This window comes from Cheilinus undulatus, linkage group 14, assembly GCF_018320785.1.
Source record: "Cheilinus undulatus linkage group 14, ASM1832078v1, whole genome shotgun sequence".
In the NCBI taxonomy this organism is placed as follows: Eukaryota; Metazoa; Chordata; class Actinopteri; order Labriformes; family Labridae; genus Cheilinus; species Cheilinus undulatus.
In genome coordinates this window covers 45,445,126-45,459,208 of record NC_054878.1, presented here as the reverse complement: position 1 = coordinate 45,459,208, position 14,083 = coordinate 45,445,126, and the positions used below count along the sequence as shown (strand labels likewise).

The 14,083-nt window shown below is 39.3% G+C and overlaps 1 protein-coding gene across 1 annotated transcript; it reads left to right on the top strand.

Annotated features, from left to right (window-relative positions):
• Positions 1 to 13,871, top strand: taf1b (TATA box binding protein (Tbp)-associated factor, RNA polymerase I, B). Its single transcript, XM_041805314.1, has 15 exons — positions 1 to 124; positions 1,435 to 1,533; positions 3,389 to 3,476; positions 4,879 to 4,976; positions 5,055 to 5,147; positions 6,294 to 6,399; positions 6,956 to 7,109; positions 8,187 to 8,286; positions 8,418 to 8,565; positions 9,453 to 9,627; positions 9,882 to 9,919; positions 10,653 to 10,740; positions 11,795 to 11,865; positions 12,016 to 12,244; positions 13,309 to 13,871. Exons 1-15 carry the CDS (start codon positions 107 to 109, stop codon positions 13,643 to 13,645), a joined length of 1,842 nt encoding a protein of 613 aa, XP_041661248.1. The 5' UTR covers positions 1 to 106; the 3' UTR covers positions 13,646 to 13,871.
• The last annotated feature ends 212 nt before the right edge of the window (positions 13,872 to 14,083 follow it).

The window sequence follows — 14,083 nt, the reverse complement described above, 5'->3', positions numbered from 1 at the left end:
AATAATAGCAGAAGAAGAAGGACACCCCAAACAAACTCTCCACATGTGGATGAGCTACAGCTAATAACTAAACCTGACTGACTAAGCCGTGTTTCTGTCGGGGGAAATGGACGACGAACACACGGTAATTTCAGTTAAACAGCTGTTACTCTTATTAAGGTGTTAGCTAACGGTTCGAAGGTGTGGCTACTGACGAGGGTACGCTTGGCATTAGCTAGTTGGTGTTGTGTCCAAACAAGTGACCGTGTTAACTGGTGACTTTGTGCCGAACGTATCTGCGGTTGTCGTAGATGTTTAGGGTGTAAAGTATATTAACAGATGCGTTTCTCTTGAGCTTCTCATTTATAATAACGCCGCAGTTCTCATAAGTGGTGTTTTAAAAGGCTAAAAAAATAAGCATTTGTTATGTTTGAGCACTTAGGATCAGCTTTTGAAACTACGAAAACCGCGGTTGAAAGTCACAAGATAACACGGCCACCCTTTAAACCGTAACATCAGTGTAAGTCAAGCTCCTAGTAATTTGTGCTCGAGTTTAGTGTTTTGACCAATAACAGCTTACATTAAACACACTTTTATGTTTTTTAATATCCCAATTAAAAACCTAACAACCAGCTCATATTTCCTCATCATGAGCTGAGGGTATTTTAATAGCGTTGACATGTAAATCTAGCTTTTGAATTGCCACACATACCCAATTTGACATGTTATATAATTAATTTAATAATTGTATTTTTAAATTAGTAAGAGAATAAGTTTGGGACATTAAATGTGAAAGGAAAAACGTTAGTAAATAAATGGGCAGGAGAAGTGAAAGACAATCCACACTGCCTTATAGAGTGGCCCCTTTAAAGTAAAAGTTAACACAGAGACAAACAATGAGAATACAAAAATAATATATGTGAAAAGAAATCACGATTGATAAGGTCTTTAAATTAAGTTTAAAATGTTTATTAATTAGGTTATTTATTTAATTAACATATTTTCTAAGCACAGGTAATTGTTATTTATGAATGATGTCCTGGCCAGGTGAGTGATTACTGCTCAGAGGTGAACATAAAGCTGCTTTAATGTTAAATTAATACTGGTTTGTTTGATATAGTAGTATGATCGTGTTTCTAATCTCTACCTGAACTGCTCTGACAGTTGTATACTGTGGTTATTCTGCTGTAACTTGAAGGGTTTTTAAAAAACAAGCTAGGCTAAATGCTAATTACCTTAATTAAGCACTCTAATAGGATCATTTAAATGTGTTCATTATAAAAGCACACCCTCCTTAAGAATCAGATTTGTTTGGAGTAACTAACAAAAGGAAAGATGTCGTTGCAGCTCAATCTTCCTGTCTGAACGTGCCGTTTTTTAATACCATAAAGCGTTTAAATTGTTTTTTGTATAAATGGTGCATTATCAATAAACTTGTTTGTTTTGCTCCTGCAGGCCGAGTTTACTGAGCCCTGTGCTCAGTGTTCAGCAGTCAATTGGGGAATTTCAGACGAGGGTCGTTTCTACTGCAAGTCCTGTCACAATGTCATTGAGGTAAGTGAAAAAAAACCCCCAACAAAAACAGGTGAGGGCTGTACCATAAAGCAAGGTGTGCCTCTGTCATCTCATTTCATCTTTTTACGTTGTGTCAAATTTACACTTTTATTTCAGCGATCATTACCAAAGGTAAAAAACGCCAAGGACAAAGCATCTGGAGAATAACTTTGTAAAACTTGGTCCAGCTACCCTAAAAATAGTTGGCATGGCAGGTTATTCTTAAGGAATAAGCTCATATAGAATCTTTATTTTTTTCCCAGAACTAATTTAACTTTGATTTTCTTAAATAGCCAGTAAAGTCAGGCCTTTTACAGTCTGTGTATTTTCTGGCAGATCCACTTCCTGGTTTAAACCAGACTCAAAAATCGAGAGAAACTGTTGTTATTCCGTTTTTGACAGAAAATGGAAATAACACTCAAAAAAAGTGGGGGAGGGGTCCTTTTTTTCCCCCAATTCCGTTATTTTGTTTTCTTAATTTAATGAAATACTTGAGGAAAGGAAATCATGTGACCCGCTGGGAAAGGTGAGCATTTCAAAATAAAAGCCTCCATGAGTTTTAGTATTATAGTATGATAACAGTATTGTATGTATGTATGGCAGTTAGAGTTGGTGTGAACCTGACACCGGACAGGTTCAAACATGCTGTAAAAGGCCTGCTATGTATGGACCTTAAATGAGACTAAAAGATAATAAAAGGTAATAAAATTACAGTCCATTAAATCACCACTATGTTTACAATTTAAATTATTTATCATACATTGTTTATAGAGTAATTTGGCCTATTATCATACTGTAAAACACAATTGATGGCTCTTGTTTTGACATGGAAGCTTTTATTTTGAAATGCTCCCATTTCCCAATGGGTGACATGATTTCCTTTTCCTCAAGTATTCAATTAAATGGGAAAAAAACAACATAATGGGATTGGGGGGGAAAAACAACAAAAATTGGACCCCTTTTAAGTTTTTTTTTTTTTTTTCCATCATTTGACCAAAATTTAAAAAAAAAGAGCTTTATTCATGTCTGTCCAGCCTCACTCAGAGTGACAGGAACTGTGGCTTTTGTTAGAGATCTGGATTATTTGTCTTAGCTCTGTAATAAGAGCCAGTTTCAGCTCCCATATAGCCCTTCATTTGCTAACATTTGGCCCTTTTTGTGTCTGTAAATCCATAACAAAAATAATCAAACGAAACAGTTTCCTTTCAGTCGCAGAAGGAGCTAGCTCTTGTCATCTGACAAGAATTATTACTTAAACAGTGCGTAAGTGCGTCCTTTAAAATTGTGTTTATGACAACACAAGGGAGAAAAGCTGTTAAAGAGGCACCACTAGCCTCTTAGCTCCAAGCTAATTGAACTAAAGTGTTGTCCCTTGGTATCCAAATGTCCAAACAGATGATAATATTAAATGTAAACATGGTTAAAGAAAAGCTGAGTATGCTGAGCTCTCTCTCTCTGGAAAGGTCAGCTGCAGTAGATCTTTGTAGTTTTGCTTTTATTTAAGGGCCCAGAAGTCCTTAAAGTTCCCCTCTTGTTTTTAGTTCTCAAAGGAGATCAGAATTTTAGTTTTGAGCCAAATTGTCGTTTGGTTCATAGTCTAGCTCGCAGAGAAAAGAATATAATGCACATATTTTTGCCTTTTATGTGCCCGGAGTTAAAACTTTTAGTTTGATCACATTTATAAATATTTTTGGTAAAAGCTGAAATAGAAACCTACAACAAGCTCTAGCCTTTGTCTCACTTTTAAGCTTTTAACACACCCAGTTTTTGTTCTGCTCTGGCTGCAGTACCACTCTCTGTCAGCAGATGGCAGTGTTGTTTGGTTTACCATGTGAACATTTCTCTTCATCCTCAGAGAACCAGAGAGGTCGTTGATCCAACCCTCACTCCTGGCTCATCCAGGATCTCCACCATCGGCAGAGGAAGCAGAACCAAGAGAGGCGGTCAGTTTTTGAATCCCTTGGAAGTTAGGAAATGAGGTCTGGATATCAGTCCATATCAGCTGTAAATATGGCATGTACCAGCTGTAAATGTAAGCTTATACTGGCTGTGAATTTCAGCCTATAACCGCTGTCAATATTGGCTGTAAACATCTGTATTGACTTTGAATACCACTCTATATAAGCTGTAAAATTTGGCCTATACCAGCTTTAAAAACAAGCCTGTATCAGTTCTTAATATCAGCCTACATCAGCCTTAACTTTTGGCCTATATTGGCTGTACATATCTGTCTGTACGGCTTTAAACATTGCTCTATATCTGCTGTAGATATCAGTATATATATATATTCTCTAAATTTCAGCCCATAGTGGCAGAAAATATCAGTCTATATCGGCTGTAAACATTGGTCTATATCTGCTGTAAATATCAGCTTACATTTTTATTATTTACTCTGCTTTAAATTTCTGCCCGGTTTCAGCAAATACCTGTTAATTCGCTTGTAAACATTAGCCTATCCTGGCTCTAAATACCAGCCTGTATCTGCTGTAAAGAAGGGCCTGTATATTCTTTAAATTTTTGCCTATATTGGCTGTAAACATGTCTACATTTGCTGAAAATATCGGTCTATATCAGCTTTAAAACGAGCTAATATCAGCTGTAAATTTTGCCCTGTATCGACTTTGAATGTCTATCAGTTGTAAACGTTGGCCCACATAGGCTTTAAATATCAGCCTACATTTAATATATATCCACTGAAGATACGGGAATGAATTGGCTGTAAATATCCATATTGACTTTGAATATCATCCTATATCAACTATTTCTATTACCCTGTATCAGCTGTAAGTACCACCCTATAATAGCCTCAACTTTCAGCCTGTATTGGCTGTAAATATCAGCCCAGCTCTAAACTTAGGCCTATATCGGCTGGGAATATTGGCCAATATTAGATGTAAATATTTCCCTATATTATCTCTAAATTTTGGTTTATGTTAACGGTAAGTATCTGTCTATTGGCTGTAAATATCTGTCTATATCCACGCTAAACATTGGCAAAATTTTTCTTCGTTCATTTCTTATTCCTTTAACTTTAAATTGTGCTTTAAGAACTGAAACTGGAGTGTGCTCAGAAGGCCTGTTTGAATGTTTTTACATTAGGTGACTGGCTCTCAGTTTTTTTGTGGCTCTATGACGGTCTACAGGTTTCCTATGTTGCAGTACGAATCAGATTTTGTTCACCAGGATTTTCAGGGGTAAAAAGCATCTCTCACAGGATGCAGACGACTAAAGATGTGTATCAGATGCAGCTACTTTGGCTTTATAGGACTAAACATGAATAATAAAGTCTGAGCTGTACATTAAATTGTTGTCTAAGTTTTGACCAGCTGATGTTGGTGTTTTCAGAGCGAGGGCGTCTGTGGATGATCTGTGAAGGTTTCCAGTTCATCCTGATGAAACAAGCCGACGCTCTGCTGCGACTGGGAGTCCCAGCAGAATTCAAGGTTTGATTTTTCCTCTGCTGAAAGTGACGGCGAGAGGCCAGAGCTCTGCGTCTAACATCTGTGTGCATGTGTGTGCAGGATGGCTTGCTCTGTGAGCTGTGGAGACTCTACCTTCAGAAGACCGAGCAGGCATACACGCACACACCAGTGAGGAGCGCCCAGTTCCAAATGGTCAGTTCATAAAGCACATAAAGATACTTCTGTCTTCTAGAATAAAAGTGTCTTCATTTACCTGTCTGCCAAATTACGAGTAAATTGATTATATCACACTGTAAAAGTGTTTGTTCATATTCAGGCCTGATTTTTGCCTATGGGCAGTGGTGACACAATCTGGTCAAATCTGGCTAAAATGGAGTATTTCCTCTGTAATTAGGGTGATTAAAATATGTCTCGTATTAATGTCCGACTGTGGGAATTTTGGCCCTCTCTTCTTATCGTCAGGATGATTTTAGTCAAATGTGAGCCTTTGTGCCTTTCTGGTCAGCAGTGGTTTTGGCCTTGGAACTCTCCCATGATGCCATTGTTGCCCAGTCTCTTTCTGATTGTTGAATCATGAACTCTGACCTTAACTGAGTCAGGGAGGCCTGCAGGTCTTCAGATGTTGTTCTGGGTTCTTCTGGGACCTCCTGGATGAGTCATATTGGTAGGCTGGCCGCTCCTAGGAAGGTTCACCACTGTTTCAAGTTTTCTCCATTTGTGGGTAACGGCTCTCACTGTGGCTCACTGGTCTCAAAGCCTTAGACATGTCTTTTTAACCATTTCAGACTGATAGATGTCAGTGACTTTGTTTCTCATCTGTTCTTGAATTTCTTTAGATGGTTCCATGATGTGTTGGAGATCTTTTAGTCTATTTCACTTTGTCAGACAGGTTTTGTTACAGGGGTTTCTGGATCTGACAGGTCTGGCAGTAATCAGGCCTGGGTGTGGATAGTGAAATTGGACTCAGCTTTCCAAAAACTGTGGTTAATTAGAATAATTCATGATTGAACAAGGGGGGGAATGGCTTTTTTAGCATAGGGGCAGGTAGGTTTGGGTGTCTTTTTCCCTTAATAAATGAAATCATCATTTAAAAACTGACTTTTGTATGTACTCAGGTTATCTTTGTCTATGATTTGTCTGAGACAGGGTAAGATTTTTGTTTTGCGTTCCTGGCGCCATTGCAAAAGAAAAAAGGTTGTGTAGGCTCATTAGGCTCACCCAGTAAAGAAAGTGTAGCTTGCTCCGGCCTCTAGGACACAAATGAAATAAGAATGTGTTAAATTTGGACCGGAACAGCAGCACAACCCATTTGTTGTTGTAAATTCTCTCTGTCTTCAGAGACGCCCAGGTTCGGACTCAGAAAGTGCCACCGAGTCTGTCATGGTGTCGGCCAGCGAGACCGACGGAGAGACGACTCTGCCAAGCACCGCCGGATCCAACGCAGGTACGCTCAACACACGTGACAGTCCTAGCTAAAAGAGTTGTTCAAAACAGATCTACGATTTGGTGTTCTGAATATTTTAAAGCTGCAGATAAAGCTTTTATCTTTCACTTTAAAGAAGAGTTTTAGTTTATGTTGTTAGAATCGTTTTTAAAAGCCAAAAACTTCAAATTTAGGAAATGAATTTGTTGTTTTTAATGGAGTGCAGCTGTGTGAGCTTGTTGTGGTGTCTTTATTTTACATTTTACATGGACTCTTGTTGAGACTGTTTTGCTGAAAGTGAATTTTATCTGTTGTAAATAAGAAAATTAATACATTTTGTTTATACTCTGAGAAGTTTTGGCTTTAGAATCCTAAATATAGTTAATTTTTTGTTCTGCAGAAAAAGATCAGGCTTGTAGATTTTTGATTAACAACTTTACTTAATGCATTAATTTACTTCCTCAAACATAATTTTTTTAGCCATCTCTAATTTTCCTCATTTATTTCTTTTCAAAACTCACTCCCTTCTTTTTCTGCATGAAAACACTGTCAGTGGCTTTCTCCTTCTTGTTCGCAGAGAGCTGTAGTGAATGGACGATGGCTTCGGGCTCAGTGGACGCCGCCTCCTACCGACGGGGCCCCGGTCTGATGAGCATGAGGAAGACTCTGGCTCTGATCCACATCGCACTCACCTGGAGCTGCGAGCCGCTGACGCTCAGTGACCTGCTAAGGTAATCAAAAAACACTTTCTTGCCTTCTGTTTTAAAGGTGTTTCATAAAGAATCCAAATGGAGAAAAATCTGTGTTTGCTGGATTTATGGATCCTTTCTAGTTAAAGGTCACATATTTGACCCTTTTAAGGCAAGTTTATATTGGTTTTAGAGGTCCCCAAAACATGCCTGTGTCTTTTGTTGCTTAAAAAACACTCCAATATTGGATTTCTGCATGTCTAAAAACCCCTCTGTTTCAGCCCTGCCCCAGCACGAGCTGTTTCTGTGTCTGTGGCTTTAAATGTTAATGAGCAGTCTGACTCCTCCCCTGGCCACACCCCTCTCAGGAAAGGGATGTAGCTTGCTGGATGTGGATGTGTAGCTTGCTGGATCCTCCTCTCAGCCGAGAGGAGGATCAGGAGAGAAGGGCAGAACTGTATTTCAAGCAGGGAGGGCCAACTTAACCAGGGGGCGGGGCTTACTCCTCACATGACATCATGAGGGGAAAATCTGAGAATGGCTTGTTTCAGCACACATTTTCTAGAGGGGGGGGGGGTAGATTTTTCTGGTACTTGAGGGGATTGTGGACAGGTCAGGGGCACATTTTTTTGTTAGAAAATCCTGAAAACGAGATTTTTGCATAATATGTCCCCTTTAAAGGTACAGTGTGTAAAAATGGGACTATCAACATCTAACAGTCAATTCTGGAGTGTGATGATCATTTCTCTGGTGATAACTGTGGGAACCAGTGAAGTTTTAAAATCAATACATGCTTAACTGTTATTTGGTTCCTTCTATGGTGCCATAGAAACAGGCAAAATGCAAAAATCCAAGATGGCAGCTTCCTTGGAGGGGACCCTCCCTATGTATGAATACAAGGCTTATTCTGAGTTAATTTAAAACATAAATTTAAAAAATGTGTTATCAGATGTCAACACTAATTTAGATCAATCTACTTATAAATGTTATGTTTCATTTTAACCAAGCTTGTTTTGCTAAATGCTAATAGGCGAAATATTACACACTGCACCTTTAAGTCCTAGAAAGTCTTTGAAAATTTTGGAATCTCCTGGAGCAGTACGGTGTGTTTGGTTTCAGGTTGGTGAATGAAGGTCATATCCCGTACGTCAACGCTCATGAGGTCCTTCCTGAAGAGATGAAGGTTGAAGGAAAAGACGCAATGTTCTTCAGAGTCGTGGTGAGAAACCAATCAGCTGTCAGTGCACTGATCAATAATCTAATTCTCTAATCCAGGGTTGTTCAAACTCTCCTCTCTGATTAACATTAGTCTGATAGTATTTGTTTATGTGTGTTTGTTTTTCTCCTCAGAAAATCCCATCTTACCAGAAGTTGCACAAGGAGGCTCAGGCTCTCATTTTGTTCCTCAAACTTCCTGCTTTTCCTCCAGTCAGCCGTCAAAATTTGCTGCACCCGGCCCTGCTCAGCCTGCGCTACCTGACCGACGCTAATCTGCCTGGTAACAACGCCACTAATCATGCTAATAACACTACTAATAACACCATTGAATGTACTGTCGTGTACTTTTTAGATTCCTTTGCTATTTTATTTAATTTGATTTAACGATCATTAGTTTGGGCGCCGTTTGGCTCAGTCAGTAGAGTTAGTGCCGTGTGCAGAGGCTACATTTTGAATGTATGATTTCAAAGTTTAAATTCTGGTACTGATAGCTGCACTCCTACAGAAGTCTGGCGAGCTTTCCAGGGCCAGCTCGCCACATACTGGGACCTTGGGCTGGATCAGACCTGGGGGGCGGCCCTGTGAGTAGTGGAGGGGTCAGCTGAGAGCATACCTGGAGGGTTTAAGGCATGGGCCTGCAGCAAGGTTATTTTAGTTAACTAAAACTAAGAGTGTAAAATTGCCTGATCTGATTGGTTCAGACTTCACACAGTGGTAGTTTTAAGTCTGGAGTTGTATTCAAACATCATCTTTAAATAAATAAAATAAGTGAAGAGTAGCCTGTTTTAATATGTTTTTAAAAATGTATGATGCTCACTCAGCCCCAACATCTATCCATAAAAAACTAACACTAATAAATAACTAATAAAAACTGCAAAATAAAAACTAAACTAACAAACCAGCAGTTAAAACTAATAAAAACTAAACTGAGATCGAACACAGAAAGTGAAAAAGAAATAAAATGAAAAACTAATGAAAAATCCCAAACTATTATAACCTTGGCCTGCAGGATGGCCACCAGGAGGCCAGAGGTTGATGCATTCAAATGCCAAAGTGGCCTATGCTGACCTGATTTTGACCGCTGTTTACCTCGCCTTAGATTAATGAATGCATTAACTCTCAGACGTTTCAGTGGTATTGATTATTGATTATTTCCTTCTCTCTCAGATGAGCTCCACCCGTGGCTCTGCAGGCTCATGGAGCACGGCCGCTTGGCGGATGAAAAACTCCACACGTTCCACCCTGTGTCTCGTCGCGTCTTGCCCAAGTACGACCTGCAGGCTGCCGCCCTCGTCATCATCACCATGAAGCTTTTCTTCGGCCTGGATGACCACGCCGAGTGGTAAATTGATCCAAACTGATTATTTGATACATAGATTTGTCAACTGATGAATTTCAAGGATTAAATAAATCATATAAATATAGACTTTCTCTGATTGGATGTATTTTAGTGCCTTTTTTATCATTGTGACGGGTATTAGCCGTCTTTTAAGCACATTAAAATAAAGGTTGGATTGCAGGCTCATGAAGTTGAGTTGCATAAAAAAATCTGTTGTGTTTATTTTTTATTGACTTTTTTTTTTATGTGTATTTTAGGGATTTATCGAATGATGTGGGCGATAAGGACAAATCTGGTGAGCTCTCCTCCTCATATTTGATCCTTTTATTTTTCTGTTTGTTTAACTACTGGAACAAACTGGTAGCATGTTTTTCTTCATGTCCACTCTTTATGCACCGTCTCAGCTTTCATACCAGGCGGGTATGAGCTGCACATCTCCCTGCTGTCAGGTCAGGTGCATTGAGAAGCTTTCGTCTCGTTGTCCAGGGCCATGTGGACCAACACATGCCTCGTAGCCCTCTCTTCAGTGCCAGTGGCAGCACTGAAGTCACCAAGAACCCCACTCCTTCAGTGTGGCGTCCATCAGCATGACCTCACCAGGAGTAAAATGTACGCACCCACTAGTCTAGCCAACGCCAGGGTGCCTCACTTCAGATGAGGCGGTGGCGGCAGCTGAGCCAGCTCCCTTGATATTGCAGGCATTCGCGAGTCCTCCTAGAGGAGACGATTCGACCTACCTAATCGACACTTGTTGCACGGAAATTTCCTCTTCATCTGGCAGCAAGGGTCCCAAAGGCTTTGCCCCACTGCCCTCACGTGACAACCCTGCACAGATCTCTCATTCGTCAGCGTCTCCCTCCTGTCATTCTTCATGTTTTCGTTCAGAACATCTCCCTGTTTTAAAACATTTAACTGATGAAATTACAAGTTAAAATGAGTCAAACCTTGAACATTTTCCTGTTATGATGCTTTACTTGTCTATGTATGTTTTTCCTGATTGGAACAATAAAGTTTTTGCTTTTTATCAGGAAACGTGTTCAGCATGAGGCGGTGGTTCCGACTGCTACAGCCCGCTCTGATCCGAGCTCGGGAAACCAGGGACCAAAACATCGCCAGGTGAGACATTTTATAACAGACTTTGACAGAGATAATGATGCGTTTAGAGCAGAGATGTCAAACTTGATCACAGCAGGGGCTCAATTCTGAATTTAGGCAAAAGGCAAATAAACAAGAAAGAAAGCTTAAATCATGGTTTTTAATGGCCAAAATGTGAGATAAAAATTTGAAATAATGAGTTTTAATGGTCAAAATATAAGATAAACTTCCAAATCATCAGTTGTAAATGTCAAAAGCTGAGAAAAAATCAAAATTTTGAGTTTTACAGTTCAAAATATTACTTAAAATTTAAAATTGAGGATGCAAAAGACCAAATTATGAGATAAAAGTCAATGTAAGGAGCTAAAAGGTCAAAATGTGAGAAAAATAAATCAAAATTGTGAGTTAAAGGTGAAAATATTACTTAGAAATTCAAAATTCAGGGTGTAAAAAGTTAAAACACAAGATAAAAGGAAAAAAATGTGAATTGAAAAGGTCAAAATATAAAATAAAAAGTCAAAACTATGACTTTGCGTAATAACTGTGAGATGCAAAATCAAGAATATGAAAAAAAACAGAATTTTATTTTCCCAGATTCCTGACTTTTTATCTAATTATTTTCTTTTTTACTTATGTTTATGACAGAACAAGGATATTTTCAGTCATCAGGGTTAGGTTTACATTTTTAAACTGGAGGGAATCTTCAGACCTCAAACAAGTGGGCCAGTTATAATAAAAATATGATATGACCTGGCGGGCCAGTTTTAACTGTACCGTGGAGCAGATTTGGCCCCCGGGCCTAGAGTTTGACACCCCTGATTTAGAGCATTCAGATACCATCCTTAATGCTCGGTGTGGACGCACCTCAGTGTGTCCTGGGACTCTGATTTACTAAGTGAACTTTGGGCTGGACTGAAGAAGACTACAAACTGGAAATCAAGACCGTTAACTTGTCAGGCGCTCGTCTAGGAGCATTGACTTCTTACAAACCTTCTGATTTATCTCTACCCAAATATCTAATCTCTCTCCAGCACCAATTTTTGTTTTATAATTTTCTTTCTCTCTTAATTTACAGGAAACAGTGGAAGTCAAAGAGACCTTTTTACTGTGACAAGAGCATAAAATACATCGTGCTAAAAAAGAAAAGTAAGAGTTTCTGCTTTTAGTGTGGAGTTATTTGCTCATAAATCGTCTTACAGATTGTTAAAACTCAGCATTTTAAGGCCTGTTGTCATCGAACAAGTATGTTTTTTAAATCTTTATGCCGTTACCCTAAATCTGTATTCATGTGTGCAGGGGTTGCTGACCAGTACCAGATTTGTTTTGAGAAGCTCTCATCCCGTTCGGTGGTTGCAGAGCCGGCAGTCGGTCCATCCAGCTTCACGTTCTGTTGGGGAGACGAGGACGGCGCCGACGGTCCCAGCATGCACCACATGAAGCTGGGCGGAGCTGTGACCCTGAAGGATGGCGTGCCGACCTTCTCAAACCAGTCATACTGGCATCCTGCGCTCCGACCGTGCAACTGGTACGTCAGCAGAGAAGGGACTGAAAAAACACGACTAATCAGATTTACACTGGTATTTTATTATACTGAACCCATATCTGAGACCCGACACTGCAAAAACTCGGATTAACCAAGATCATTGGTCAGATTTCCTTTTAAAAACATGCCATTAGATTTATTTAAGGCTCAATTTGGCCAACAAGTCCACAAAAAAATCTTCTTTTATAATTATTATTACAGGTTTGCAGATATTTTTACTCTGCATCATTGTAAACCAGGGTCACCCCCTCAGCCATTTCTCATTATAGAAAATATAATAATTATAAAAAAATTATGATGATAATATAATCTTTGGTTGACTTTTACAACCAACCAGGCCTTATTTTTTGTTTTTATGCTCTATCCTAATCGGTGATTTTTAACCCTAAATTAGACAGATGCACCTGTTGATTTAAGGTTTTGTTGCACTCTTCACTGTGAATTTTGGTCCAAATTACAACCCCAGTTCCAAAAAAGTTGGGGCACTGTTTAATGTAAATAAAAACGTAAGTCATTGATTTTCAAATCTCATAAACCCATATTTTATTCATAATAGACCATAAACAACATATCAGATGTTGAAACTGAGACATTTTACCATTTCATGAAAAATAATAGCTCATTTTGAATGACCTGAACTGGTCTGCCTGCAGTCCAGACCTTTCACCAATAGAAAACATTTGAAGCACCATAAAAGGAAAATCCAGCAAGGAAGACCAGGACTATTAAGCAGCTAGAATCCCACATCAGACAAGAATGGGACAACATTCCTCTCCCAGTAACTGGTCTCCTCACTTCAGATGTTTACAGGCTGTTGTTTAAAGAAGTAGGAATGCGACACAATGGTAAAAATGGCCCTGTCCCTACTTTTTTGAGATGTTGGTGCCTTCAAATTCAAAGTGAGCTAATATTTTCATGAAATGGTGAAATGTCTCAGTCCTTGAACAATCACGTTCTCTGAAGCCCCCCAGAAATAAAAAGAAGGTGCTATTCAAGATCAGCATTACTCCACCAATGACAGCCCTTCTTCTTCTTTTTCTGTACAGGAAGTGTTTGAGTCATTACTCAGATGTGGAGCCAACGCTGCCACGGATGTTCGTCTGGGTGCTGCAGCTCTTCAGCTTCATGATGGACGTGAAGCCGGAGCTCCTTTACGAGGAGGTGCTGAGTGTCGAGAGGCGAGTCCTGACCACTAAAATGCCGTGGACAAAGATGAAGTTAAAACCAGAGAATCAGTCCAGAAGAAAGAGGAAGAGAAACACAGAAAAACCTAAGACGACATCGAGGATCAGGACAAGGGCAAGGGCGAGAGCCGAGGAAGAAACCGAGACAAGAGCAAGGAACGAGGTCGAGAGTTCAGACCAGGAACAAGAAATAAGATGACAAACTTTCAGCTGATTATTTTTCAGCAGCTCAGAGCTAAAGTTTAACATTATGTTTTTATTGATGCGCTGAAGGACGCTTGGACATCATGGTTCTAAGATCTCTGGGTAAAAAGGAAGCCGCTGAGGTGAAAAAAATCAACAAATTCCTCCTCAAAGTTTGTTATGCTTCTTTACTCTTTGATTCTTCTGAAAATAAAAATACATTTTAGGGAGCAGAAAAGTCATTTGGAGCTGTTTGTTTCTTTGTTTGAATCAGGAAGAGATTGATGGAAGCAAAAAGATGCACCAAGTAGAAAAATAAACATCCTACATTTTTACCAGCATTATAAGAAACTTAAAATAATTACATGGGTGAAAAGCTGGAGGAAAAGCATCAACAGGAGAGAAAGTGGATGAATCCTGATGTTTTTTTCAATCGTTTCATTGACCAAAATGA

Coding starts and splice junctions, on each gene's coding strand:
- taf1b (XM_041805314.1), top strand. Junction 6,400..6,955: donor CACCGCCGGATCCAACGCAG/GTACGCTCAACA, acceptor TCTTGTTCGCAG/AGAGCTGTAGTGAATGGACG. Junction 9,920..10,652: donor GGGCGATAAGGACAAATCTG/GTGAGCTCTCCT, acceptor GCTTTTTATCAG/GAAACGTGTTCAGCATGAGG.